This window comes from Eublepharis macularius, chromosome 13 (genome assembly GCF_028583425.1).
Source record: "Eublepharis macularius isolate TG4126 chromosome 13, MPM_Emac_v1.0, whole genome shotgun sequence".
Taxonomy (NCBI): domain Eukaryota; kingdom Metazoa; phylum Chordata; class Lepidosauria; order Squamata; family Eublepharidae; genus Eublepharis; species Eublepharis macularius.
In genome coordinates, this window is record NC_072802.1 from 44,242,022 (window position 1) to 44,267,440 (window position 25,419).

The 25,419-nt window shown below is 51.2% G+C and overlaps 1 protein-coding gene across 7 annotated transcripts in view; it reads right to left on the reverse strand.

Annotated features, from left to right (window-relative positions):
* Positions 1-368: 368 nt before the first annotated feature.
* ZMYM3 (zinc finger MYM-type containing 3) overlaps positions 369-25,419 on the reverse strand; it is a 28,449-nt gene continuing 3,398 nt past the window's right edge. For 5 of the 7 annotated variants that reach the window (XM_054996208.1, XM_054996211.1, XM_054996209.1 and 2 more), the window contains exons 2-25: positions 22,798-23,664; positions 22,291-22,334; positions 21,502-21,574; positions 20,372-20,663; positions 19,959-20,136; positions 18,857-19,069; positions 18,265-18,415; positions 17,651-17,766; positions 16,258-16,344; positions 15,803-15,953; positions 15,166-15,338; positions 14,410-14,575; positions 12,898-12,956; positions 12,483-12,642; positions 11,595-11,710; positions 11,336-11,510; positions 10,652-10,798; positions 5,137-5,240; positions 3,926-4,094; positions 3,657-3,808; positions 3,295-3,412; positions 2,103-2,357; positions 1,901-2,018; positions 369-1,431 (exon numbers count right to left, since the gene is read on the reverse strand). In XM_054996208.1, the coding sequence (XP_054852183.1) occupies positions 1,230-1,431; positions 1,901-2,018; positions 2,103-2,357; positions 3,295-3,412; positions 3,657-3,808; positions 3,926-4,094; positions 5,137-5,240; positions 10,652-10,798; positions 11,336-11,510; positions 11,595-11,710; positions 12,483-12,642; positions 12,898-12,956; positions 14,410-14,575; positions 15,166-15,338; positions 15,803-15,953; positions 16,258-16,344; positions 17,651-17,766; positions 18,265-18,415; positions 18,857-19,069; positions 19,959-20,136; positions 20,372-20,663; positions 21,502-21,574; positions 22,291-22,334; positions 22,798-23,647 (4,269 nt within the window). In that variant the 5' untranslated portion in view covers positions 23,648-23,664 and the 3' untranslated portion in view covers positions 369-1,229. The remainder of the gene's footprint in view (positions 1,432-1,900; positions 2,019-2,102; positions 2,358-3,294; positions 3,413-3,656; positions 3,809-3,925; positions 4,095-5,136; positions 5,241-10,651; positions 10,799-11,335; positions 11,511-11,594; positions 11,711-12,482; positions 12,643-12,897; positions 12,957-14,409; positions 14,576-15,165; positions 15,339-15,802; positions 15,954-16,257; positions 16,345-17,650; positions 17,767-18,264; positions 18,416-18,856; positions 19,070-19,958; positions 20,137-20,371; positions 20,664-21,501; positions 21,575-22,290; positions 22,335-22,797; positions 23,665-25,419) is intronic. The other 2 variants (XM_054996213.1, XM_054996214.1) reach the window with 2 other exon arrangements.

Genomic DNA, 25,419 nt, shown 5'->3' on the forward strand with positions numbered 1-25,419 from the left:
AGCTGCAAGGGGGAAGGAAAGCCAGGACAGTGACGAGAGAGACCGAACTTGCCTCTCATGTGAACATGCGTCTATCTTATACCGCCACTCATTTATCAGAGACTGTATTCTGACAGGCAGTGGCTCTCCAGAGCCTCCAGCATCTCACATGGGCTACTACCTAATCCTTTTTCTAACTGGAGATGCGAGGGTTGAAATCGGGACCTTCCGCACGTAACGCAGATGCCCTGCCACTGAGCCATGGCCCCTCGCCTAAGTCTTGGGTGCCAACTGGCACACAGGCCCCAACCAGCACTCCTCCATCAGCAGAAATAGGTGCAGCAGGCTGTCCTCGTTGCTGAAAGAGAGGCAAAGACGGCATGCAGGTTTTGTGCCTTTATTTGAAATGAATGGTTTCCAGAGAGACACAGGGCGGGTCCTAACACCCCGGTATCACTACAATGAGACCTGCGACTGGCTCACTCGTGACAAGGACACAGACAGGGGCTGGGCCAGAACAATATATACAGGCTCGACAGACGGCACCACCACCAGCCATAGCTCAGAGTTCAACGCAACACACACACACACACACACACAAATGGGGAAGGAGTGGGGATGCCGGGCAGCCACTTGCTCCATGAGGTGGGTGGTGGGCAAGCTATGCTTCAAGGAAGCAGGGCAGGAGACTGTCCAGATGTCATTTCGGGCCTGTTCCCCAACACACACACACACACACAAAGAGTGTCTAGCTGTTGGGAGGGGAGGGGGAGCACTGCCGCCCATAGGAGAGAGGAAAGCCCCAAGCAAGAGAATGCGCAGACAAGGGGCCAAGGCCCCCTCTCCCCCCCTATTAGAGAGAGGCTCACATCCACAAAGCTGGGCTCCCCCTGCAAGGGCCTAACACTAGCCAGGATACTCTCCATGTCCTCCCCTCCTTGCCCCAAAGAACAATTCATTAAGCTCCCCTCCCAGCCTGTTGCCACAGGAAAAGACCCTGGCCAGGGGAAAAGGGGCAGGCAAGCAGGCACTCCTAGGCAGCACAGGAAGGGAGAAAGGGCAGGAGGCGCCAGCCCCTCGGGGGAGCAGTTCATCACTAGCATGGAGTGGGGCGTGTTAAAAGAGTCCTACGTGCCTGTAGACTCAGGCAGGGCAGGGGCAGCTCGTCACACTTCCCCACCCCCGCCCCCCACCTGGCTGCAGCAGCAGCGCCAGGCCCCACAGTCTCCCTCCGGCCAAGCTGTCGCTGCTCAGTCCATATCGTCATCCAGGCCCCCTCCCCCGCGGCTGTGCTCCTCGTAGATCTCGCGCACAGCCAGGATACGGTTCAGCATACTCTCAAGCATGCTTTTGTCCATGGGGATGACAGAGTACCACAGCGGTGACTCGGCAATGCACGATCGCTCTGGCTGCAGGTAGAACACGTCACTGCGGTTTCGAAGGCTCTCAGGGCTGTGGTCAGAAAAAGAGAAACGAGAATGCTCACCCCGGTGGGAAACAGGCAGGTACTGGCAGCAGTTGGGACACAGCCCCCGTTTCTCCAGCACTTTCTTTGCGCCTACTGGGCCTATGAAGATAACTTCCGGCTAGGGAACGGAATCCACATAGCTGAACAGAAGCAAGGAGGACCAACTCCCAACCTGATCGGCACAGACCCATTAGTACTGCTCACACTAAGCTGGTCTTCAAGCTGGATGCCTCCATACCCACTGTGCCCTGCAAGCGACTACTGCCTCTTTTCGTGTCCTTCGGAATTGATGCCTTTGTGGACTTTTTTTTTTTAAACTGTTTATGCCCACATTCCCATTGATGATCAGTTGCGATCGCTGCAACACTGACTCCAGCCCCTCCGCTCCACTTCCACTGACAACATCTGCCTACGGCCTCAGCCAACACTCTGGTAGCTGCTGGAGCCCCTCACCATTTGGAGAGATAAAACTCGTAGAACTTGACTGGGCAACGCAGCGGATTCATGCGGTTCTCTCGCTGCTCCAAGACAGGTGCTTCATCCTCCCGCTTCCGCTTGCCAAGGCCGCTATCTGCAAGGAGAGAGAAAGCTGGGTCAGGGGCTGCCCCCAAGGTCGACGGGCAGGAAAAGCACATGTGCCAAAAATGCTCCCTACCTCGCCCCTTCCGGTGCCGCACAGGAGGATAGTAGCGGATGCTCACCACCTTGGTGGTGCCCCGTGCTGTGGTGCACTTGCGCGACTGTCGCACAACGTTGGTGAAGGAGAGTTGCATGTGTTCCTCAGCTGTCTGCAGCCCAAAGAACTTGGTGTTGAAGAACATGAGGGTGTTGAGGAGCACGAATGGAGAGTAGACGCCCAGCTGCTTGCACTCCCAGAGGTGCTCCTCTTCCACACGTGAGAAGACTGTGTCTGCAAACATTCAAGCCAAACCACCTCAGTCAGAGCATCTCTGGCCACAAAGCTAGAGAGCCCTGATGAATTGCACTAAACAGCCTGCGGTGGGGCGGGGGGGGGGGGGCGGGGGAGGCCAGTCCTTTGACATGTGGCCTCCTCGAATTCATGACACCATGCAGTTCACAGCCAAGTCAGCAGCCTTTGCCAGGCCTGGATGAACCTGCTCCTGTTATAAGCAATTCAGCTGCTCAGCTCTGGTTGTGTGTGCGCCACATATGCATGGCAAAAAACAGGTAGGGAGAAGCCAATCCGTTATTTCTTAATAGTATGCAGAAAGGGGAGCCAAAATGAGATAAACCTAAATGTTTTATCTTGCTTCTAAGGCTCATGTAAAATTTGTATTTTCTATAACATACATGAATGTGCAAGTTTAATAGCAAATGCATTGAACTTGTGCCTAGGTTCAAAGCACAGCTCATCCCAAGCTTTAATGGGCACCCTCTGTCCCAGCAGTAAAAAAAAATAATTGCAGATTACAGAGACCCTCTTCCTGGAGTTACCATGAAAACATCCTGAGAGATTAACAGGGCCACTGACTTCAAGGGACTTAGAAGGGTGTAACTCTACCTAGGATGGGACTGTAGGATTGTAAAAGGAGCAGCAAGCCTACTGCATACGGTGATTAATCTTAAATAGAATCAGCACTTTGTGGCAGCTGGGTGTGGTGTGTGTGTATGTGTGTGTGTGGGGGGGGAATGACACTAGGAAGAAAGGCTGATTTAGAAGCTTTCAGACAAACTCACAGAGGGGTACTACCGTTGTCTCCCTTGTGGAAAGCTGACTGCCTGCTCACCCTTTCCCAGAATCAGGCCAGTTCTCCTCCCAAAGGCCCCTCAAAAACCCCAGAGTGCTGGAAGAGAAGAGCAGGCTCGTGCCCCACCAAGCCACGTACTGTTGGGTAGGATTGTGGTGGGCTGCCAGCCACTCAGTGTCTTGTTGAGCTCCTGCACGAAGGTCAGGTAGTAGAGGTCTGTGAAGATGTTCACCATGCGATTGTTCTCTAGCAGATACTGGTGGGGGAGAAGCATAGAGTCAAGCAGGGAATACAAAATTAGCTCCCCTCTCCAACCTGTACCCAAAGTAGCTGCACACTGAGCAATTGCCAGGCTCCCAGGACACAGTACAAGCCATTGCAGAGGCGCTGCTTGCCTACAGGGAGTGCATAAGAGAAAGGCCTCCAAGCCTTTGCTCAGTCAATGCTGACAAATAGTACAGGGTCCTATTGCTTCTTGGGTGCAGCCAGGGCCTTCCTACCTGCTGTATGCCAAGGCAGAGGTAATAGATGCTGTCAGGCTCATAGCGCTCGCCATTGGGCCGGGTGATTTCCTTGACAAACTGAGCTAAGCCGTAATTAAGCTCTGCGGCCGTGCAGGCCAGGATGTCCTCTTTGATCCGCATGGGCTTCGCTGTGGGAATAGCAATGTGGCAGCCTTAGGCTGGGAAGGAGAGGCTCAGATTTCCTGGCATCCCCCTCCCCACTACTGCCATTCCCATCTCCACTGTCACCTTCGGCCCATACTTACGGCCAAAGCGCAGCTCATCACCCTTGCTCGTTTCGCCTCCAGCATATTTGGCTTGCACCCAGCTCTTCCAGGCATTCACACCGTATGAGTAGTTGAGTGCCGTACAGCTGGGCTGGCTGCTCATGGAGTCGCGCGAACAACTCTCAGAGAGCACCAGGCGCTTCTGGCCCTGCAGTGGGGACAGTGGGGGCTTGTCAAGTCAAGGTCTTTCACATCACTTATTCCCTGATTCCTTTTAACTGGAGATGTTGGGGACTAAACCTGGGACCTTTCACATGCAATACTGGTGTGCTGAGCCTCTGGCCCCTCCGCATGCATCCTGCATGCATTCTTAAATCAAGGCTGCAGCCAGAACTATCATAATTGAGCAATGATACCTTCATACTTAGTCATCACAGGCACCTGGGCACCATCTACTAAGTATTCCTTTTAGGTTTGGCAGCTGCTGATACTTCATGATCCTAGATTTGGTGAAGGGTTTCACAGTGCCACTGAGGATTCCCCACTCCTTTTCTAGCAAAATGCATCACAGTGTAGTTGTAATATGCTCTATGGGGAATGGCTGCCTTTGAAAAGTTTTTGATGGCAGCAGTTTGTCCCAGATGCCAAACTGATTATAGGAACAAACTTCGGAGAATATATTACTCCCATTTTGTTCAAACTGTGCTGGTCAATGCATTTCTGGCTCCCACTGCAAAGGACAGGTTGTAACCTTTGCAGATGTAAATGTTGGGGACCACAAGACTGCCTCCTCCCACAGTGGTCTGCCCAGGCACCAATGTCATCAACAAAGGTTCCCATGCTACAGAACAGTGGATAGCTGTAAGACAGAAAATGGGCCTTCTCTAGAGTGGTCCAAAGCAGTGAAATTCCCCTAACCCCTATTTGTCTTTCTACCATGTACTGAATGTCCTTTAGAAGACAGCTTTTTCTGGCTACCAAAGCGTATTGGCTGTTTTCAGGGCCAGGTTTTGAGTCTTTATACAAGTGATTTTAAATGAATCTGGAAAAGAACAAATTGGCTGATGGTTTTTCTTGCATTTCCTTTGCATTGCTTTATTTAATGTGGTGTCAGTTTATACCAACCTAGAGGGTCCTTTCTGAATGGAAAGGTAGGATATAGAAAGTCCGTGTTCACCTTAGAGCCACAGTGAACAATGCAGCTTCTCCAGCAGCTGCTCTCCCAGGTTTGGAGCGGGGAGCAAACTCACCTTGCGGATGGCACGAGGCAAATCTTGGTCAGCGGAAACATCGTCTGGGCCCACCAGGCCACAATCAAAGAGGAAATCCACACTGGGATTAATGTCCAAGGGGTCTGGTGGAGAACAAGGAAAGAGGGTCAGTGATACAACAGGTTCTTCAGACACAAGTAGCCCTGCGGGCTTTGGCCTACCAACTCCCCTATCTGTGTAGGTTGAAGCGAAGCACTGCCCATAACATACACACATACACCATCTCGTTTCCCTGGTAGGTATCAACCCAGACCACACTATGATGAACAGGAGAAGGTTCCGCCTTCTGTTTCCCTCGTCAGAGCTGACCAGTCAAAATCAAAAGGCTAACAGAAGTCTGAAGTAGAGCAGTCTGACCGTCAATCACCAATGGAAAAAAGAGGCAGTTGGAGTTTCAGAGGGAACAGGATGAGGAGGTATCCTAGACTAGGCAGGGAATCCACTAGAGGACTATAGTTACTGATTCTGACAAGGAGGCATTTGGGTGCTGTTCTCTGCTAAAAAGCAGTTTAAAAGGGTTATGTCTGGTTATTGTTGCTACAGTAAAAGATGCTGATTGAATCAACATTGCAACTCTTTAGTATAAAGCACCTCCAGCTCCAGCGCTGTGTCATCTAGCTGGTTGAACTGGGAAAAAGTTACAATTCACTTTTACCATTAGAATCAACTTGTTTGTTTTGTTATATCTGACTCCCACATTCTCCACAACCCAGAGTTTCTCAGTCCTCTCTCTGTAGGATCCAAGACAATGAGGTCTGAATACAAACTAATGTGTTCTCTGGTGCATGATTAATAAATCCTGAAAGCGTGTCAAAGTAAACACACTAAAACAAATCCACTTCATCTCTGTGGCATTTTGCCCTCTTTATGTGACTTGATTATTGTAACTGCTATAATGAGACCTTGCTATACAGCTCTGAAATGGCCTGTATTATTCTGCCTCCCTGCTTTTCTTAAGTGTTTCAAAATGGTTTTTGCTGCCACCAAAAGGCTTTTTGTCTTAGATCTCTTCAGTTTGTCCTCTTTATAGGAAGGCTTAATTATAGATGGTAGCATGACAGACCTGTCAGCGCATGGTGGGGGGCGGGGTGTAAGATAAAAGAGCGATCCTATGTTCCAGATGAAATAGGCATTTTGTTTAACTAGAAATAGAATCTATTTAGGTGCATACATGTAATGGTTGCAGAGTATTGGTAAGAGTATTGGTTTTAGAATAAATTCATAAGCTTTTTGGTTTCCAGTTAGATATAGATACTTAAATGTTTATTCAAAGACCAGGCACAAAAACTAATTTTCCACACAGATGCTACTTAAGCTAGAAATAATAGATTCACAGAACAATCCTAAGGTGAGGAGTCCTCAGGGAACAAACTAGCCCTTACACCAACATGTCTCACACATACATTGATATGAGCCCGAGTTACTCTGGTGTAGCTTCCCAGCGGTGCCCCGCTGCCGTCAGCTGCCAGTGGGCTTTGGGAGTAAATCCCTGCACCAGCATGGAAATGGGTGGGCTGGAAGTTACTTGGCTTCCTAAGCTGCTCCAGGCTGGGTAGCACACCCCAAACAGCAGCAAAAAATTACTTCATGAAAAAGACACCATAGCCCATAGCACCCATGCAAAGGGAAACATCAACCCGCCCCCCACCTGCATGGCCCTCTCCAAATGGCCTGGAAGGGGACAGGATACAGACTACAACTGCAACCAATCCCCTTGCACCTCAGTGGCAGACAAGTCCCCTCCCCAGCATCCAATCATGGCCTCCTTCTTACATAAACCCTGGCCAGAATGCCCCTAAACTAGTAAATAGGGGGTGCAGCATAGGGCTCTGTCTCAGAGCTCCTTGCCGTGCGAGCTTAGAATGCAAGGCACCTTGGTAGTGGAAAAAGCACAGAGTGGGCACTTTGCAAAAGTAGGCAAACGCTTAGCACTTACATCCTTAGGGGAGAGCGAAGTCCAGAGTGTTTGCAGACCACTAGCAGGTACCCCATCTCCCACTGCTCGGCTCCAGCGGCAAGGACGCACTGCAAGAGTAGGGAATCTGCCTACCCCAACTCACTGGTCCACATGTGCCTCCCTCTAAGCTTTGCAGTGTTCTGAGCTAAAAATCTACTTTGTGAGCCAAAACAACTTTCATTAAAGTTTTGAGTGCACCTCCTTAAAAAAAAAATACAATCAAATTGTTTTGATTACAATCAAAACAATTTAACAATAAAAGCCATTAGGTGAAAGGGCCACAAAAATCAGAGTATACCTCTGTATAAAAATGGATATGTCCATGCTGATTACAAAGAGGTAGTTGTATTAGTCTGTTGCTGCAAAATAAAGCAGACGTGCAATGGCACCTTAAGGACTAGCACGTTTATTTCAAGATGAGCTTTTGTGTGTCAGTGCTTACTTCTTCAGCCTCCTTCTGCGCCAAGGCCAAGTTAAATGATGCCTTCACCATGGTGGCGGCTGAGGCACTACCTCCTCTCCTCCGCTCTCTGGGGCTGAGGGGATCCTAGCGATTTCAGGCTGCATGGGTCAGGCCAGACCCGATCACTCAGCTCTGCTCTGTTCCCCAGCTAGAGAGCCAGCAGTGGCTGGAGGCACTCTTTGGCACCACCCTGGGGGCCAAATCAGCCACAGCCAGGAAGAGAGGAGAGAAGTGGGATGAGGCTCCATCCCTGCTCCATCCCTATGGGGCCCACCTGCAGATGCTGGCTGAGTGGGAGGGCAGGGCCGCCTGAGGGTTAGTATCTGTGAGCTACATCTGAGAAGCTCTGAGCGGAGGAGTCAGAATCTGTGAGCAATTGCTCACGTGCTCACATTAGTGGGAACACTGGACACCACCCTCAGAATGGTAGCCTCCACAACCTAGGCTGGCAGCATTTTAGGGGTGGGGGACAGCTGGAGGCTGGCCCTCCAGGAACTGTGGCAGGCTCCCAGGGAAACATACTCAACAGAGCTGCCTTGGACGGGGCAGCGGGGGAGTAGGGATGCTTGCAGCTTCACACAGGGCTGTTTGTACTACACTGACAGGAAACCCCTCCGCTCCTCCAGGAGCAAGAACTGGGCACAACCGTGGATGGAGGGCTGTGCTCCCAACATTAAAGAGGCCAAGCAACCTTTGCTCGGTGACAGCAGTGGCAGCAGTAGGAACAAATCAAGCTGTTGCAGTCACAAAGCACTTCTTCTCTGGATGGGGAAGTGTCATTTCGATGGCAGCAGCATCTGCCTCAGTGGGGGGGGGGGTCTCCTGCCCCCCCATAATGTCATGGACCCTCCTGAGGCACAGCAAACCTGGTTGTGGCTTGCACATGGCTGCATCGCTTGCCATTACTGCACGTCTGTTTTCCTTCAGGCAAGTGGCAAGTCAACAGGGAGACTTGGGAGCATGGCCGTCACAGACCCTGGCAATCCTTTCAGAATGCATTTCCAGGTCGGGTCCAGGAGCATTCTTCCTCAGGTTGCCATTTGACACACAAGACTGCCTTGTTCACAAGCAAGCAGCACAAGGAACGGCTCAGCTTGCCTCTAAAAGACCCCTGGGAGCAGCATGCACAGGCACAGTTGCCATATGGTTGGCAACATGTGTCCAGGCACCCACTTCATGCTTGGTGGTTCACTAAAGTTTGGGGCATTCCACAACTCTCTCCTTGTTTGTGTGTGTGCAGATGACACTAGCTCCATGACCGTCCTGCCCCAACTCCTCCCCGCCATCTGTCACTTCCCCATTGGGCTGTCCCTTCACACATCCCAGAGGGTTGGCTCTGACTCAGGGATGGTAATGCTTGAGTGACTCCAGTAGGTTTTCGAGCTGCCACTGGACCATTGTTTTGTTCTGCTGCACAACACAGCAGTGGTCCAGTGGCACCTTGGAGGCTGAGCTGACACTTAGCTCTGCACCCCCTTTCCCTCCCTCACACGTACTGCAGGGGGCCAGGTGCCACTTGGACGATTGTCCAAGATACCGTGTGGGCTACTGTGTCGCTGAGGAGGTCCCACTCTCTCCCACAGCACCACTGGTGTCTGATAAGCTGTGCAGATTTGTTAGCACATGGAGAGGGTCCAAGGTTGATGGCAGGATGCTGCTGCCATGGTTGCAGAAGAGGGGGAGTTGTGGAGCTACATTCCAGCCAAAATGATGGATCTCTAAGGCACCCCATCAGCCAGGCCATCCTGATCTTCCTTTTGCCATGGGGGGGGGAGAAGGAGGGTTCAGACTCAGGGCTTTAGTCTGCCTCTCCCTTCTGCCCATGGGGGGTGGGTGGGGGGTTTGAACCAGGAGCCCCAGCTGTGCTATCCCAGTGCCTTTCTACTGAGCCATGCCAATCTGTGTGATATTCTCTGGCCTCTCCCATGTGGCTGGTGTTATGCACAAACTCTCATGGTGGTGCCATGAGAGTTCCAGCACAGTGTTTAGTCCCTGCTGGCATGTCTCTTGGGAACATCCTCTTCTGGCCCTGGGGCTTTGAGGCTGGTCGTAAGAGGCTATGGGTTCAAACCTGGTCTACGTTTTTTGGGTTCTTCTGCCCTTCTGTTTTTACTTTTCTAGAGAAAGGGGGTGTGTGGCTCAGAGCAGGGGGGTTTGTGAGTGAGTGGCACTTTTGCTGCCAGTCAGGCCCTCGCAAGAATGGGCTGTGTTTGCCACTGGGGTGGGTGGTCCCTTCTTGGCTGGGGAGAGGGCCTCTTGACCCAAGTGCCTCTGCTGGAGTGCTAAGAGTCTCAGGGTCTTTCCACCCTGCCCTCTGGCTCTCAGGGGGAGGGGCACACAGTCACATCTGGAGATTGGCTGTGCCTGTAGCTGCCACTCATGGAGCTGTCAATGGCAGCTGCTGTGTGATTGGTGGATGCTGCTGGTGTTTCTATGGAACCTGGACGGCTTGCTCTGTTGCCTGTACCTGGCTGGATTTGTCCTTTGGTGTATCTTCCTGTGGAAAGTCTATAGGGAGTAGACTAATGCTGCAAAACTTTTGCAAGCATCTAGATACCTCTGCCACAGCACCCTTTAGGACTGCACTGCCTGTCACAAAGACTTACTCTGAAAACCCCCACCTTAACCAGCAGGAACAAAACACAAAACATTGCAACCTCATTCCCATAAGGAGAACAGGGAACCTGGTATTAAGTAAATACAGAGAAGGTATGGGTGGTGAGGAGGTGCACAACTCTCCAACCTGAGGGTCTTCTTAATGGTAGAAAGACAGGAAAAAATATAAAAGAAAGCCTGGATCTGGGGTTGTCACACACACCAACCTCAAAGGCCTAGAAAGAGAGCTACTGGTCAGCCACGGCCCGCTGTCTTGTGGGCTCTGCAGGCCACAGCGACATCATTCCCCCTCCTGCAGACGTCTTTACAGGCAATGCAGCTACTCTTCCTGCCACCAGGATGGGGTGGGGGCTGTCAGCCAGGGCTCATCAACTCCCCCTCTGTGCCTCCTCCTTGTTCAGGAGTGGCTGGTGCTCCATCCCTCATGCCCAATGGCCCCAGGCGACTTTTCCTCTTACTTTTTGGGAAGTCAGCCTCCAAATCCTGACCCGGCTCGTCCAGCACATTTGCCATTTTTACAGCCATGGCCAACACGTCATCTCTAGCTGGCCCAAACAGGTCACAGTCCTCCAAAAGGCCCTCGGCACTCTGGTTGCTCACCAGATCTGTGAACATAGAAGTAGGTCAGGCAGCTGCTCCCTACTGGTGCCCTGGAAGTGTCCTCAACTCCTCAGTGACAAGATGAGAGAGTCAGAGATATGTACCTCCAGATGAATGCTTCCTGCTCACCAGAACACAGAGCTATAAAAGGCAGAGAAGTTAAACCTGCACACCTGGAAGAGACAATTTCTAACTCCTAAGGACCAGCATGAATGTACTGGGAGCAAGGGAGGAACATCCACTTCTGAGGTGCCTTCCACTCCTGCTGACCATATAAGCCCCCCTTCGAGGCCTTCATCTGTTTTCCTCCTTACAAAATTCCAAATTATTTGAACATCTTGGAATCAGAATTCTTCAATGGCATCACATGCAAAAGGACATATATAGAACAAATGCATACAACAGCACAAAGACTCTCTCTGGCACAAGGTTTAGGACATGTAGGTTGAGCAGAACTACAGTTCGTTTTCTCCCTTTCGCCTGGCAGTGGGAGGCATAATTCAGGTAGCCACGGCTATCCACAAGGCTGTCCAAAGACCTACCACAAAGGTCTGATGAGGCCTTGTCCAGTTCCTCTGCCTCCGCTATCATCTCAGCCATGGCCAGGATGTCAGCTTCCAGGGGGTTGGATGGGATTTTCACTTTCAGTTCCTCTATCGTCTCCACAATCTTCTCTGTGCTCTCCAGTGTGGTGGGCAGAAACATTGGCACAGGCACCTACAAATGAAGACACATCAAAGGGGCAAAGGACCAGGAAAGGATGGCCTGACAAGAGCAGGAAAAGGACAGGCTCACACTTACCGGGACAGGCATGGAGAAAGGCACAGGAATTTTCTGGCAGTACATGTTCATAGGCACAGGCACAAAGATCGGCACGGGAATGGGTAGCACAACCACCTGGGGCTTCCAGTCAGCCTCTGTCAGGATCAAATGGCAAGCCGTAAAACTTCCCTGCAGGTGAGGGGAAACTCCTTTCCCAGCAAAGAATTCAGAAGGTCTTTATGAGCCATTTAGTCTCTGCTCAACGTAGGGAATCCAGAGCTAGAATATCCCTGTCCAGGCCTTGGCTTGAAGACAACCAGGGAGGGACATCCCCCCCCCAATCTTGAGTAACTGACAAAATTGTCTTACCAGCAGAAAATTCCTCCCAGTGTTCCACCAAAATCTGCACCCCTGCAGCTTATACCTACTCGATCTAGTCTTGCCATTTACAGCAGCAGAGAACAAGTCTTGTCCTCTTCTATCTGACAGCCTCTTACCGAACAGAAGAGCACATTCTTCTCTTCTACAGACTAAAAGAGTACCTAGTTCCTTCAACTTTTCCTCAGAGGATGTTTTCCAAACCCCTGACCACCTTTGTTGGCCTCTTCCAATTTATCTGCTACCTTCTAAAAAAGCATTGCCCACAATACTCCATAACAGGCCTGATGGTATTGTGTTCCTGGTTTACTCAAGCAGAATGAGTCCTTGGTGCCCAAGAGTTTGTGAGAATGTGGTCAAACAGACCAAATGCCTGCCGTTGGCTCTTGGCTTAAATCCTCCTACCTACCCCAACCTCTAAGCTGTCCTATGTCAATCCAATTAACTGTATCACAAACAGAGAGCAAAAGCAAGTAAAGGGAGCAACTGTGTGCAAAGGTAAGCCACGGATGCTCAAGAAAGCCAGCCTCCTTTCCTACCCTCCCTCACCTGTCTGACAGCCCTTGGACTTCATTTCTATCTTGCAGGACACCCCCCGGTTCTGCATCAGAGGCTTGCACATGGCAGCTTTGTTCTTCCGTGGTGTGACTGGCTGAGATGGCAGTGAGGGAGCCGGTGTCACCGGGGCAGAAGCGTTCTTTGCAGGCACCTTCAATGGCACCGATCCAAACAGAACAAACATTAGCAGTCAATGTAGAGAGAAAGACCCCAGCATCATCTTCCACAAACCACATTTTGTATGACTGGGCGATGGCACTTGCAAGCTGCTAAATAAAGCAGGGCTCCTTCCACAGCCTGGTGCTGCTTTCCACCCACCGGCCTCCAAGGCTGGCTCAAACCAACAGCCACCTCCCACCACGAAGCAGGCCAGCAGGCAGCAGCACCCTCTAAACCACCCACTCACCGTGCTGGTCTCTGCTTTTGGTGGGGTAGAAGACGGATGTTTTGGCTCTGGGGTCTGACCTGAAAGGAAATGTTTCAGAGATAAGCTGCTTTCCCACAGGCTGTGACCTGCCCAAGTTTGGAAGGCAGGAAATCCTACAGAACAGCTGTCACTTGATGCTAACAGGACAATGGAGCTATGGCCACGTCTCCTGCTTCTGTGGCTTGGGAAAGCTGTGTGTGTACCAGCCTATCCCCATAGTCAATGCCTGACCTGTGAGTGGAGAAGCCTTGACAAGGAGTTTACCAGATTCAAAATCCTGTTCTAGCAGAGTGAGGAAAATAGGGAAGAGGAGCCCCCCGTTGTCCACTGAACCTCTGAGCCATCCCTCAATATACCAAACGGGGAAGCACATGGCTGCTGCTCACCTTATCCTGGTTGGAAGTGAGGGCCAGAGAAAAAGAGAAGAAAACAAAACGAACAAAAAGATAACAGGGTGGTCTAAGTCAAGACAGACATAAGAGCTGGAGGCATTTGTGCTTCACCCAGCCATTGCCGTGACCTCTCTCAGTGAGACCCACTGTACCCATTTGCAACCTCTTCAGTCGGGACTGGTTTTTTTACTCTGCTGTTTTGCATAAGCTCAAAACAAACAAACAGACAAACAAAAATAATAAGAGAGCATCAATTTTGAATTCCGTAGTCTAAGAACAAAACTTGCCTTTAGAAAAAGAGTTCTCAGACTTACAGCTAAGAAACTTATGCAAGCTTTACATCATTTAAATTGTAGTCACAGGACTCAGCTTCTTCACTACAGCAAAGATCTCGACCTCTTAGCACACCCAGTCCTGGCTAGCTGAGAAGGTCTGAGGGTGCTGAGCGGGGCAGAAAAGTTATGCTAAGGTGGGAGCTCGCAGGGGCCAGTTCGAAACACAGCAATCTGAATGTGATACAGTGAAGCAATCTCGGTGCTTCATTGCCCGTTTCCCAGCATGAGATGATGGTACCCATCAAGCTCTCTGGCAACACCAGGGCCTGTCTTGGGCACGAGATGCCACCTCCAGCACACCAGGCCATGCCTACTGCAGGAGCATCATCCCTCTCCTAGGAGCCTCTGGGTCTCCCATCCCAGAACTGACCTGGCCCAACACTGCTTAGCTTTTGATTCTGGGGAGAGGAACAGGAGAGTGAGAGCTGGCCCTGGCATTCCAGGCCAAGCCTGGCCCTCCACACGGAACTCTCCGCTGGAGAATGGAGCCACCCTTAGCAGCCATATCGGAGCCTCCCTGTTAAGAATGGGAGTTACGGGCAGCGCTGGTACCGGCTCCTCCTGGCTGGCTGGCCCTGTGTGTCATAGAACCAGAGAGGTTAGCAATGAAGGTAGGAAGGGAGAGGTGGGGGCAATCCTGCGAGGTCCCATCCAACCCACCCACAGGGGCCAGTGCAGAATCAGTCCCTAGCAGCTCTAGCAGGCCCCCCCTTGCAGTCATGCTCCCTGCTGCTCTAGGCTAGCGAAAGCACCGGGCTACTCACTGTTCAACAGGCTCTCAGGCCCTTTCTGGGTGTCTAAGTTGGGTTGATTCTGTTGGTTGTAAAAGCGCAGCAGACACTGCTGGTTGCAAAAATGTTTGATTTGCCCTCGCCAGTGGATGGTTTCCAACAGCTTCCCCTGGCGCTTGCAAGCGTGGCACCGAGCTGCCTAAAATGTACAACAAAAGGGACAAGCAGACCATCAGCCACAAAGTCCACCCCAGGGCATGGAACCTGGCCGGTTGCCAGTGCAATGTGGGATTTCATGGTCTCTTACGGTTCTCTTTTTCTTTTTAAAGAAAAACATTCTAGACTTCCTCAAAAGAGAAATTATAAAAGGTAAAGCTGCTGATGGCCCCTGAGACTGGAGGAATGGAGTCTAGTGGCTAGTTCTCTGCCTTCTCCTTTTCCCCATTCTTCACAATGCTCAACCCTATTGCATTATTCACCACACCTAGTAGATCCAGCACCACCTCAAGCAATTTGCTACCATTTCTGAGTGAGGTGGAAAGCAGTTGGCAAGTCTGTTTTGCATGTGCCCAACAGATCAAATGCCACAATTAAAAGAATGACTAGCGTAATATAATCTGACTTCCCACAAGGCTGAGTTTTAATTTCCAGTAAACTAAGGTCCCAACTAAGGAGACAGGGAGCCCATCAGAGGGATGCAATACAGAGACACAGCAAGGCCAAGCATGACACCACAGCAGCGCTTGGCAGCACACCCCCACAACTAGCCCAGAGCTGCTTCCAACTCACCTTGAAGTACCAAAGCAAGTATTTGCTTTTGCAGTCTTCGCTGCAAAAGTCCCAAGTGCTGCCCTCAAGCTGCTCGGTGACCGCACGCTGGCACGTCTGGGAGCAGTATGTGCAGGTGATGCAGCAGAGGCCCAGGTTCTTGGTGAAATCCTGTTTATAAAGAAGCACACACCCTGCGGAGAAACAACATGGGTGAAACCTTCCCAGGGGGGCACCGACGGCCCCCGCGCCACAGCAGGGAACCCAGAGCCAAACAGCTTAGAGGAACAGCAGAGCATAGCAACGCAGAGGCAGCCTGAAAGCAACAATCCTGCACTGGCCCCTGAAGCGGGACTGAATCAGGGAGGGACTTGCCATCGCTCACCTCTCTGGTTCTAAGTAGAGTTTACTCCAAATGACCTTCGGCCCAAGCCCACCACATGCAAGGACCTGCAAGGCACAGCAAGGCCAGCTGGTGCTGGGGGCAGGCTGCAGCCATGCAAGGAGGCCTCCTTTGGCACTCTATGGGCAGCCAGGCCCCAGCAGGATAGGCCCTCCACCCTCTTCTTGCCCTAGGACTTCCCTCTGCTGCCGGGCCCTTCTCCTCTGCCACAGGACTCGGTTCAGCCCAGGTCTGGCTTGTACTCTTCCCAGGTACCTTCGCTGCAGAAGTTCTTCTCTACCCCCGAGAAGCGGATCTTTTCATGCAGCAGCTTCTCCTGCTTGCAGTATTCGCATTGGGACACCACCCCATGCAGCCGCTTGAAGTCCTCACAGCAGTCTCTGCAGCAGAACTGGTAGACCTTGTCCTGCCGGGGGGGGCGAGGAGGGAGGGGCACATTCAGCTGACTGAAAGCAGCAGTGGGGTTTTCTGGCAGCAGAGAAGGGCCCTGCTGAACCAGCTGGGTTCCTACTGTCTTTCTGAGGACCAGTGGCAGACTTGGGCTCCCCGTTTCCCAAAGCATAACCTGCCCACCTCTTCTCCACGCAGAGAGCGCAGGCATTAGGGGAAGCTGCCTCCTGGACTGTCCAAACAGCAACATAACCGCCCAGGAATGGTTCCCTTCCTCCCTCCCGGGCAATTCCTTTGCCTCCTGTCTACATCCCCCTCACCTGCCAGTCCAGGATCTCGGGCTTCCCAGTGAAGAGGTTGTGGCAGGAATGGCAGGTCAAGTGGATCCCACCTTCTGGACTGGTGCGCTGCATTTTGAGGGAAGGGGAAGGGGAGAAAGATTCAGAAGGGGGCACAGGATCATCTATGCCCACTGTGCCCAGCTTGGAGCTGTCTGCTCGGTCTCACACTCACTTTATTTAGAGTGCCCGAGTTGCCAGACTTACACCCACCAAGGTGTTCTTGCCTTCCCTCCACAGCATATACCATACATTGTTTCCCCCAACTAGGCTCAGATCCCCCTTCACATGAATTCCCTGGCAGCCCCCATCCATGCCCACATCACCCCGGCTGTAGACACAAGACCCCCATCTCCCCTTTCCCCACCACTGAGGGTTGACTGAATCCCATTCCTTAAGGAGGGGAACAGTATTCAGCAGGCATCCCAAACAGGTTCTTCCCAGGGGACATCCAGCTGCCGCAGCTGCTCCTGAGAGGGAACAGGGTTTGGCCATGGACAATGAAAGTAAAAGACCAACAGTCTGCGAGTAGAATAAATTATGCAAATCACACAAATGTTATTTGACTGATTTATTGGATAGCAGACACAAACTCTCTTCGGCATCAGCAGAAGTAGAAACAGTTTATTTGAGACAACGACCCCCACGATAGATTAGACATCATATATAAATATATAATAAGCTAAGAATTAGCTAAGCAAGCCTCACCCTCCCCATCCCATCTCTGGCCACTGGCTGAGCTGCTGTGATGTCAGAGTGTTCATAAACATTCCAACTTCTGAGGGAGAAGGTTTGGTTATTGAATGTTGAAATTCAGACCAGTTGCTGTAGGTAAGGTTGATTGGGGAAAGATGGGGGTATGGAACTTTACTCAGGGACAGAAGGGGCTGAGTGGCACAGGGAGAGGTGGCGATTGGAAGAAGGGGCAGCAAAGGGCTAGGAAGATGGGAAAACCTAACATGAGGGACAGAAGAGGGTATGTGCTCTTAGTAAAAAATAGTGCCAACAGACAAGAAGAGCTGAATTATAAACACAGAGCATAAAGGGTTTTTAAACTCTGTCTTAAGTGCAAGAATGCAGATCAAGGCGAGATGGAACTTGTGATTCTGGGAGAACATGGGCAACTTTGAAGACTGATATGGCCCCTCCCCTTCTCCATCTTCATTAGCCTTAGAGTTTTAGCAGACACAACCTTCACCTTCCAAAGCTTTTCTCAGCAAACAATGACAGCTAGAAGCTTTTTTTTTTTTTTTAAGAGTATGAAAGCAGAGACTTTCAGGAGTCTGATGGATGCACCAGATCGCAGCCATGCAGAAAACCCACGTTCCTGGGTTTGGTCCTGTCACTGTGACGGCGGCAGAGCCTCCGTATGTACCTGGAATTTGGTCCAGCAGCTGGGGCTGCAGAACTGGTACACCACCTGCTCATTCTTGTTGTAGTAGCAGGGCTCAGACAGGCTTTTCCGGCAGAAGCTGCAAGGCCGAGGGGGTCCTGCGGAGAAAGATAAGGCAGGAAGTGAGGCCAGGGTGGTGAGGGAGGGCATGTGGGACTCCTCCCCCAGGCTTGACACGGGACCCTAACCTAGCAAGAAAAGACGACCAGGCCTCATACTAGGGCACATTGCTTGAAACTGTACTTGGAAGTTGTCCCCACCCAACTCAGTCCTCCTTCCAGAGCAAACTGTGGCCAACACCCAGACAGTGGCTCCCACCAACTCAGTCCTCCAGATCTAGGCCTCTTTGTGAGCAATCTGGGTAAGTCAGAATCACGCATCCAGAAAGTCAACCCATCTATTAATCCAAGCCACAAGCTGCTCCAGTGGAAGAGACCCCGGCTTGATGCACAATCAGGTAATCCTTCTAGCACAGGGGGTGATCCAGCTGCCTCCTGCTCTCCTTCCTCACGGGCAGGACATCCTCCCCTCACTACGAAGCGGCATTAGCGTCTGCCACAGGTAGTGGAGCTAGAGGGGAGTCAGCTAACTCTTACCTGTCAGGCCTGCCTGCTTGACTTTGTAGGAAGTGGTGCAGCAGATGGAACAGAAGAGGCCCATCTTGCCATTCCGGTCCTTGTGAGACAACATGTCGAAGTTCTTGCAGAGTGTCTTGCACCACATGCACGGATACACACGGGTGTTTTTCTGAAACGACAAAAGTGCAGAGTGGCTTCCAGACAGGCTCAGCCACACTGCTGAGCCCTTTCCAGTTTACTCTGAATCTGCAGATTTCACAGAGGGTCAAACTGTCCACTGAGACAAGACATTCCTACAACGTTCCCCAGGAGAACACTTGTGCACTGCTAAGAGGGGAACATGCAGCCCTCCGAGTGTCACAAGGGAGAGGGGCAAGTTGGGGGCCTTTTTACTCTGGATTCTGAATGGAAGGGAATAAGCGCACAGCCTTGGTGGCTTTGCAGGTCCTGAGAACTGTTAGCAGCAGCAGGAGGGGTGGTGAGGGGAAGCCTGGGGCTTGTGGCTCATTGAGCAGTTCACCTGAGATCTGGTTCGAGAGCCCTTTGTTTTCTCCTTGAATCAGGGTCTGGAGGGGTGTGGAGGTGAACCCCTGCCTCCGCCCATCCTCACCTTCTTATAGCTGTTGAGGCAGGTGGTGTTACAGAAGCGCTTCTGCTGCCCCTCGTGGAAGAGGTACTCCAAAGGCAGCCCCTTGTTGTAAAGGTAGAGGCCGCAGTTGTCACAGCAGTTCGTTTTCAAGCCCTTGGTGGCACGGAACTTGGTGAAACAAGCATCACTGCAGATGCGGTGTACCACGTTCCCATTGCTGACCTCGTGCTGGATCTGCAGGCAAGACAGTCATTCACAAGCAGAGGGTGCATTAGCAAGGGCCTCTATTACCCGAAGGGTAAGAGCTGCTAGGCATGAGAGCTGGTAGGTCCGGAGGGACAGCATGCTTTGGTCCAAGTGGGAGGGTAGGGCAGGCTGGGTAAGGGTTGAAGCCCAGTACAGAGCCTTCTGATAGCCTACATTAAAATCGGATCCTGTAGCAATGCATCATTTGAGCCTACTGCATTTCAGATTTCTGTTGTCCACAAAGCCTAGACAGTGTTATGTACACAATGAAGTGTTTCTTGAACTATATTCTGTGCAAAATTGGAACTAGTCCAATTCTTAGGTACTTCCATCCCACATGGTATGTAAAGCTCCTTTATAACCCACTCTTTATTCCTTACAGGCTCCTCCCCTAGCCCCTTTCAAGATCTTGACAAAATAGGCAGTTGCCTACACATGCTCATGCCGTCAGCCTGTCAAACGTCCCCCAGGAGCCACAGGGCATTTTATGCCATAACTACTATTCTGGAATCTGCCTGACACAGTTTCCTTCCCGTTCTTCTCTTGACCTTGCTACTGGGGGACAAGAACCTGCAAAGCTTTTAGTGTGCCCACATCATCAGTCTATCTAGCCCGTTTTTAACTCCATCTGGCAATAGTTTCCCAGGGTCTCTCAAGCAGAGAGGTCTTTCCCCTGCATTGTTAACCTGGGAACCTTTAAGTGGAGATCACAAGACTGAACTTGGTATTTTCTGCAAAGCATGCACTCTGCCGCTGAGCAATGCTACTGCGTGGTGGCCTTAAACTACAGGCAGCATCAAACTCACGCAGATTCCCGTTTCCCAACACGTCAAGCCCTCCATTCCCTGCCTCTGCTTCAAAAACCAGCCATGCTCACCTCTCCTGCTTTGTAGCACACACTGCAGCGGACAGTGTCTGAAGCTTCCGCTGTCTGCGGTGCTGGTCTCTGCTGCTGCGCTTCATATAGCGAGAGGCATACTGAAGTGCAGAACTCATGAAAAGAGCTGCCGGAGCCAATCTGGGCCACGACGGACTCCTTGGTGTTCCAAATCTCCCTGCAGATAGCACGGCATCAGTAAAACAGAGGGACTGGCTGCACCTTGGACTATCCCAGCAAACAAAAGGCAACAAGGAGGACAAAGACACCAAGAAAAATAACAAGTGGAGGGAGGCAGGGTATTTGCAGGGCTGGGGCCTGTTGCATCAAAAACAGCAGACAGAAAATAGGGAGCCCAGGTGCAGCAAATGGCAACCGGAACAGGGGAGGGGAATGACAGCAATGACACCCACTTTTTGCAGAAGGTGCAGTTCTTCTTGCTGAGTGGTCTCTTAGAAAACGTGGTGAGGCAGGTGCTGGAGCAGAAAAGCTGAGGGAGCCCCTTGCGTTGATACGCTGTCTGGCCCTTCTGCAGTGGTGTCCGGCAGTTGGCACAAGTCATCTTGGTCACTGTGGAGCGGGCAGCCCGCTGGGCCATCTGGTTGCGCAGAGACATGCGAGTGGTGCGCCGTGTGCGAAAGGGAACAAAGTCCTCATCGTTGGGGTCATCTACCATGGCATCCGAGTCCTCATCAGAGACCGGGACTACAGGAAGCAGGAGAGATGGGCATCAGAAGGGCCGTGGGGTAGGGGCAGAAGGCACAGGTTTTCCCAGGGTCTCAAGCAGAGAGAAGCCTTTCCCCAGCCTTGTTAACCTGGGAACCTGGTTCCTGGGAACCTGGCTGAAGCTAAAGAGAGCTGGACCCGGGCAGTGCCTTGATGAGAGGGAGATGCCTCAGGAAATCCCTCCTGTGGTAACTTGCCTGAAGTTCCACAACCGAAGGGATATAGGATAACCAGGACATAAACAAATAAGACTTAAATGAAACCCAATCAGCAGGAAAGAGACCTTCGAGGAGGCCAAACCTCGTATACAAAACTGTCATCCTTCAGCATCCTGAAGCCTGAAGCCGACTTCAAGAATCACCAAGACCATCTCCCACATACTTTCCCTTTCTTGAATAGATGCTTTATCACCCAGAGAAGGAGAGCCCCCCCCCCTTTCCTTGTATATCAATATTACAATATTGTACTTTGGTTCCACTTCACTTTAGGAGCTTGGAGCCACAGACATGGTTCATTTCAACATCACCCCTGTGATGTAGGTTAGGCTGAGAGACTGGACCAAGCTCATGAGCTGGGATTTGCACCTGTAGTTCCCCGCTCCAGCTCTGACTGTCTCAGTGCAATCCTCAGCTGCAGAGTCTGACTCTCTCAGTCAAGTCAATGGGCTTAGACTGGAGTAACTCTGCATAGGATTGCACTGTCTGTCTACTACACTATATTGGCCTTAGACAACTGCTCTTTTGGTCAGCCAGTCCTCAGACTCTATGAGCCGCCTGTACCTCTTGAAGGCAAGACTGCTGGCCAAAGGGCAACTTACTGCTCTCAGAGGAGTTTACTGTTTCAGGTCGGGATGCCTCTGACCTCCTGGCTCGCTCACTCCTCTTCTGCTCCTGGAAGACATCAATGAATCAGCAGCCTAGAGAATCCCTAACACTGCAATTATTTACTGAGCCCCTAGGGATGCTAGACACCACTCAAAAAATGTAGGTAAGCTCAGCCCCCAAGTTCATGATCCAAACCACAAACAGGAAAGAACGACGACAAACAGTAATGCGGATGCAGCAAGTGACATGGAAATATAGCAGATGGGAAGCTTGGTTTTTCTAACAGAGCAGCATATGGGCAATAAACGGTGGGAGGGGTTGGAAGAGTCTTAGTAGAGATACCAGTGTTCACCTGCACCTCCCAGGGCCAGACCTAGGGTTGCCGGCACCCAGGGCAACCCTAGCCTGACCCCTTGCGCACGTGCACAGCGCATACTCCCGGCACTGCGTGATGACGCCAGCCGCCCCGTCCTCCTGGCGCTGCGTGATGACACCAGCTGCTCCCTGTCCTGCTGGGCAGGCAAATGGCACAAGCGGCCTCACAATCCCCCCCCCCCCCGCTGCCTTTTGCCTGCCCCGCAAGACAGGGGGTGTGCAGCAAGCCGGCCGCCCCCTGTCCTGCAAGGCAGGCAAAAGGCAGCACAGGGGGCTGGGAGGCTGCCCGCACTGCCGCCCGTACGCTCCCGGCAGCTGCTCCCGACACCCCCTCCCTGGAGGTGGCAGGGGCAGACTACCCCCCTGCCCCCCCCTCAATCTGGCCCTGGCACCTCCTCCTTCCTTACCTTTTCAACTGGCTGTTCACTTCCCTTTGCAGCAGCACCTTCTCCTGCAAGAGAAGCACAAGAAAAACCCAAAAGCTGTTTGTGAGGCTCCAAAAATGCCAAGGGACAAGGTTTGTGACAGGTGAGACATGACATGAAGCTACAAAGAAAGACAGGGGGGAAATTGCTGCAGTGCTGAAGGGAATGGCACGGAAATATCTGGGGGAAGCAGGAACTTCTTAACAATTGGTGTGTTACTCAAGAGATCCAGATGGACTCTTCAGGTCCAGCAGAAGTAGTAGTGGGAGAAAATAGCTTGCAATGGAAGGGGGAGCAGCCGGATCCTGAATGCATTGCTTGGGAACCAATGGCAGGGCAGAACTGTGGACAAGGAAGCTGCAAAGTCTTTTCATCGAGCACAGCAAGTGGTGCAGCTGCTGGCATCCTCCCCAGCTTGGTACCAAAGGAGAAGCAGAAGAGGAAAAGAGGAACCATGCTATAGAGAGAGGCTTTGTTGTTCATACCCACCTGGAAGGGATGGTGACTGTGTTGCCTCTTCTGCTTTGGGCTTGGCAGGGTCTTTCTGGCAGGCACCGCTTTCCTTCTCCGCTTCGGCTGGGCTCTCTTCCACTGGCTCAGGAGTTGTATCTGGAGTACTATTGAGGACCAACTCCTTCCCCTCCTCTATGGATGCCTCTTCCTTCCGTAATGGGGAGCTTTTCCTCGGGGCTTTTAACCGGGCTTTCTTAGCCAACCGCTGACTTCCTGGTGAGCTGACAGGTGAGGCTGTTCGTTCTTGCGAAGGTGTGTTGCTGCTCACCTCTACTACATCTGGTGACTCCCGGGCAGGGTTTTCTGGGAGGGATGGTGCACTCTCTGGACCCTCATCTTTTGGGCCTTCAGGCTCAGTTTTACACACACCTTCCTCTTTCCATGCTTCTGGCACCAGGGCTTCCGTTCCTGGCACAGTGCCATCTTCTGGGTCCAAAGAACCACCTGCCTTGTACAAGCTGTCCAGGTCTTCCGCCTTATCTGGAGCCACAAGCTCATCTCCTTTGCTCAGGCTATCCAGGATGCCTGGCTTCTCCAAGACAGCCAAAGAGTCAGATTTATTCAGTCCCATGTTATTGGGCTTACTTAGGTCTGACAAGCCATCTGTTTTCACTAAGTTCAGGCCCAAGTCACTGTCTGAGGTTGCTTGCTTGGACCCTTCCCACTCCATCTCTTGGGACTGAAGAGCTGAGGCTTGTGGGACAGAGGCTGTCTGAGAAGCCAGCAGATCTTCTCCAAACTCCATGTCTGCAGGGAGGTCTCCTATTAGCGGCTTATCAGGCAGAGAAAGAGGCCCCAAGGAGCCAGGAAATTCATTAGGATCCATTCAGAAAGAGCCAATAACTAGGAAACAGAGAGACAGGAAATAACATCAGCACCATTAACTAATTCAAAGACTGACATGACTCCTGTAACAGAACGCAGCCCAGGAGGAAATCAGCTGCTAGAATTAGGGACCCAACCTGAATCCAAACTGAATTAACTGATGGCGCTCAAACATATAATTTGTTACTTTGAACCCCTAATCAGAGGCAGAAAGGACAAGTGTTGGACCTCGTATTTAAAACCTGTCACCAATTCTAAAGTAGCTTCAAAGCTCTAGAAGTTCTTTTGAGAGTACTGTGATTCCTTCTGTCTGTACCTCTATCCCATACCGAACCAATTTTGGGGTGTTTTTTTTTTCATATTTGCACAGCTTAATTTCAGAAAAAGCAGAGCTGGAAAATAAAACCTAATTACTGAGCTAAGGGGAGTACCGAGACAGGAGACTGTGCCCTTTTCTAATTCTTATTCTCAAAATGCTACGAAGGTACATGAAATGTTCTATCTATTAGCTACTCTTATAAAGATTTGCAGTACAATCTTAAGTAGAGTTACTCCAGTCTAAGCCCTTTAGGATTGCACTGTTGGACAGAATGAACTCATCTCGGGCGCCCAAGGTTCTTTGAAGAGGCTTCCGTTATCAGGTTTCACCACAATCCAGGCAGCCAACTCAAAAGAGCACTTTGGTGGCCCCCAGTCAGAGGGGCACTTTCAACAAATACTTCAAAAATTTGCAATTCCCTTTCAAAGCCCACAGCAGCCCAAGCCAAAGTTATCATTCAGACGTGATGTAATGCGCCCCTCCAACATGTTCAGATTTGGGCAGGAACTTGATGGGTGGCTTTTTTAATGGATGACGGTTTTAAAAATCATTTGGATAGCTTGCTTGTAAGTGCAGTTGTTAGGCTGAGCCACAGGGAGCTGGCAAAAACCCAAATGCGTAATTCTGAAATATGCAAGGTAGCTGTGGTCTCCTGGCATGCTCCCGACACAGTCTTTGGTCATTAATAAGTTGGTCCCTGCATTAGCATAGGGGACAAAAGGCCCAAATGGTTCTTGAGAGGTAATGGCAGAGCCTGTTCAGCAAGCAACCTCTGTACAAGATAGGAAAGATTACAGCTTTCAATTTCTGCCTGCTTCACCTTGGTTTCATCTGAACAGTGTTGAGGAGGCAGTGAGGAGGGACTAGAAGCACAGATTCTGGCCTTGCCTGAGGTGTAGGGAATGCTTGTCCCATCTCACAGAGAACACGGACAGCTATCATGACGTCAGAGGTCTGACTAAAGTTTCATTTGCCATGGAGTAAATACGTAACTACTGTTCCACAGTCTGTAAAATGGGAAGAACACTGATCTGTCTCAGAGGGACAAGTGTATGGGTTATACCTGCTTTGAATTTCTGGCCAACCTTTGCCTTAGTGAGCCTTCCCAAACGAAGGATTCTGTTTGCACTTCCCTGGAGCACAACCACAGCACTGGTCTGTCTTGGGTTCGGGAACAGGTGCAACTGCACAGATCTGGCCAGTACTCTCTGATCCAAACCAAAAACTGCCCATCTGACCCTTATGTTATGCACTCTTCTCAGAGTCCAGTCCTGCGGACCAGTCCCTCAAGGAAACAGCAGCCTCGCTTCTAGTGGATGCTGGTGTGCCAGGCAGAGTAGAAGGCACACAAATACATATTTGCAGGATGTACATTGCCAGCAACTGCTAAATTAGGAACCAAAGTCGTTCTACCTATACAAGGGATAGAAGATGGGAGTTCGGAGGGAGAAGCA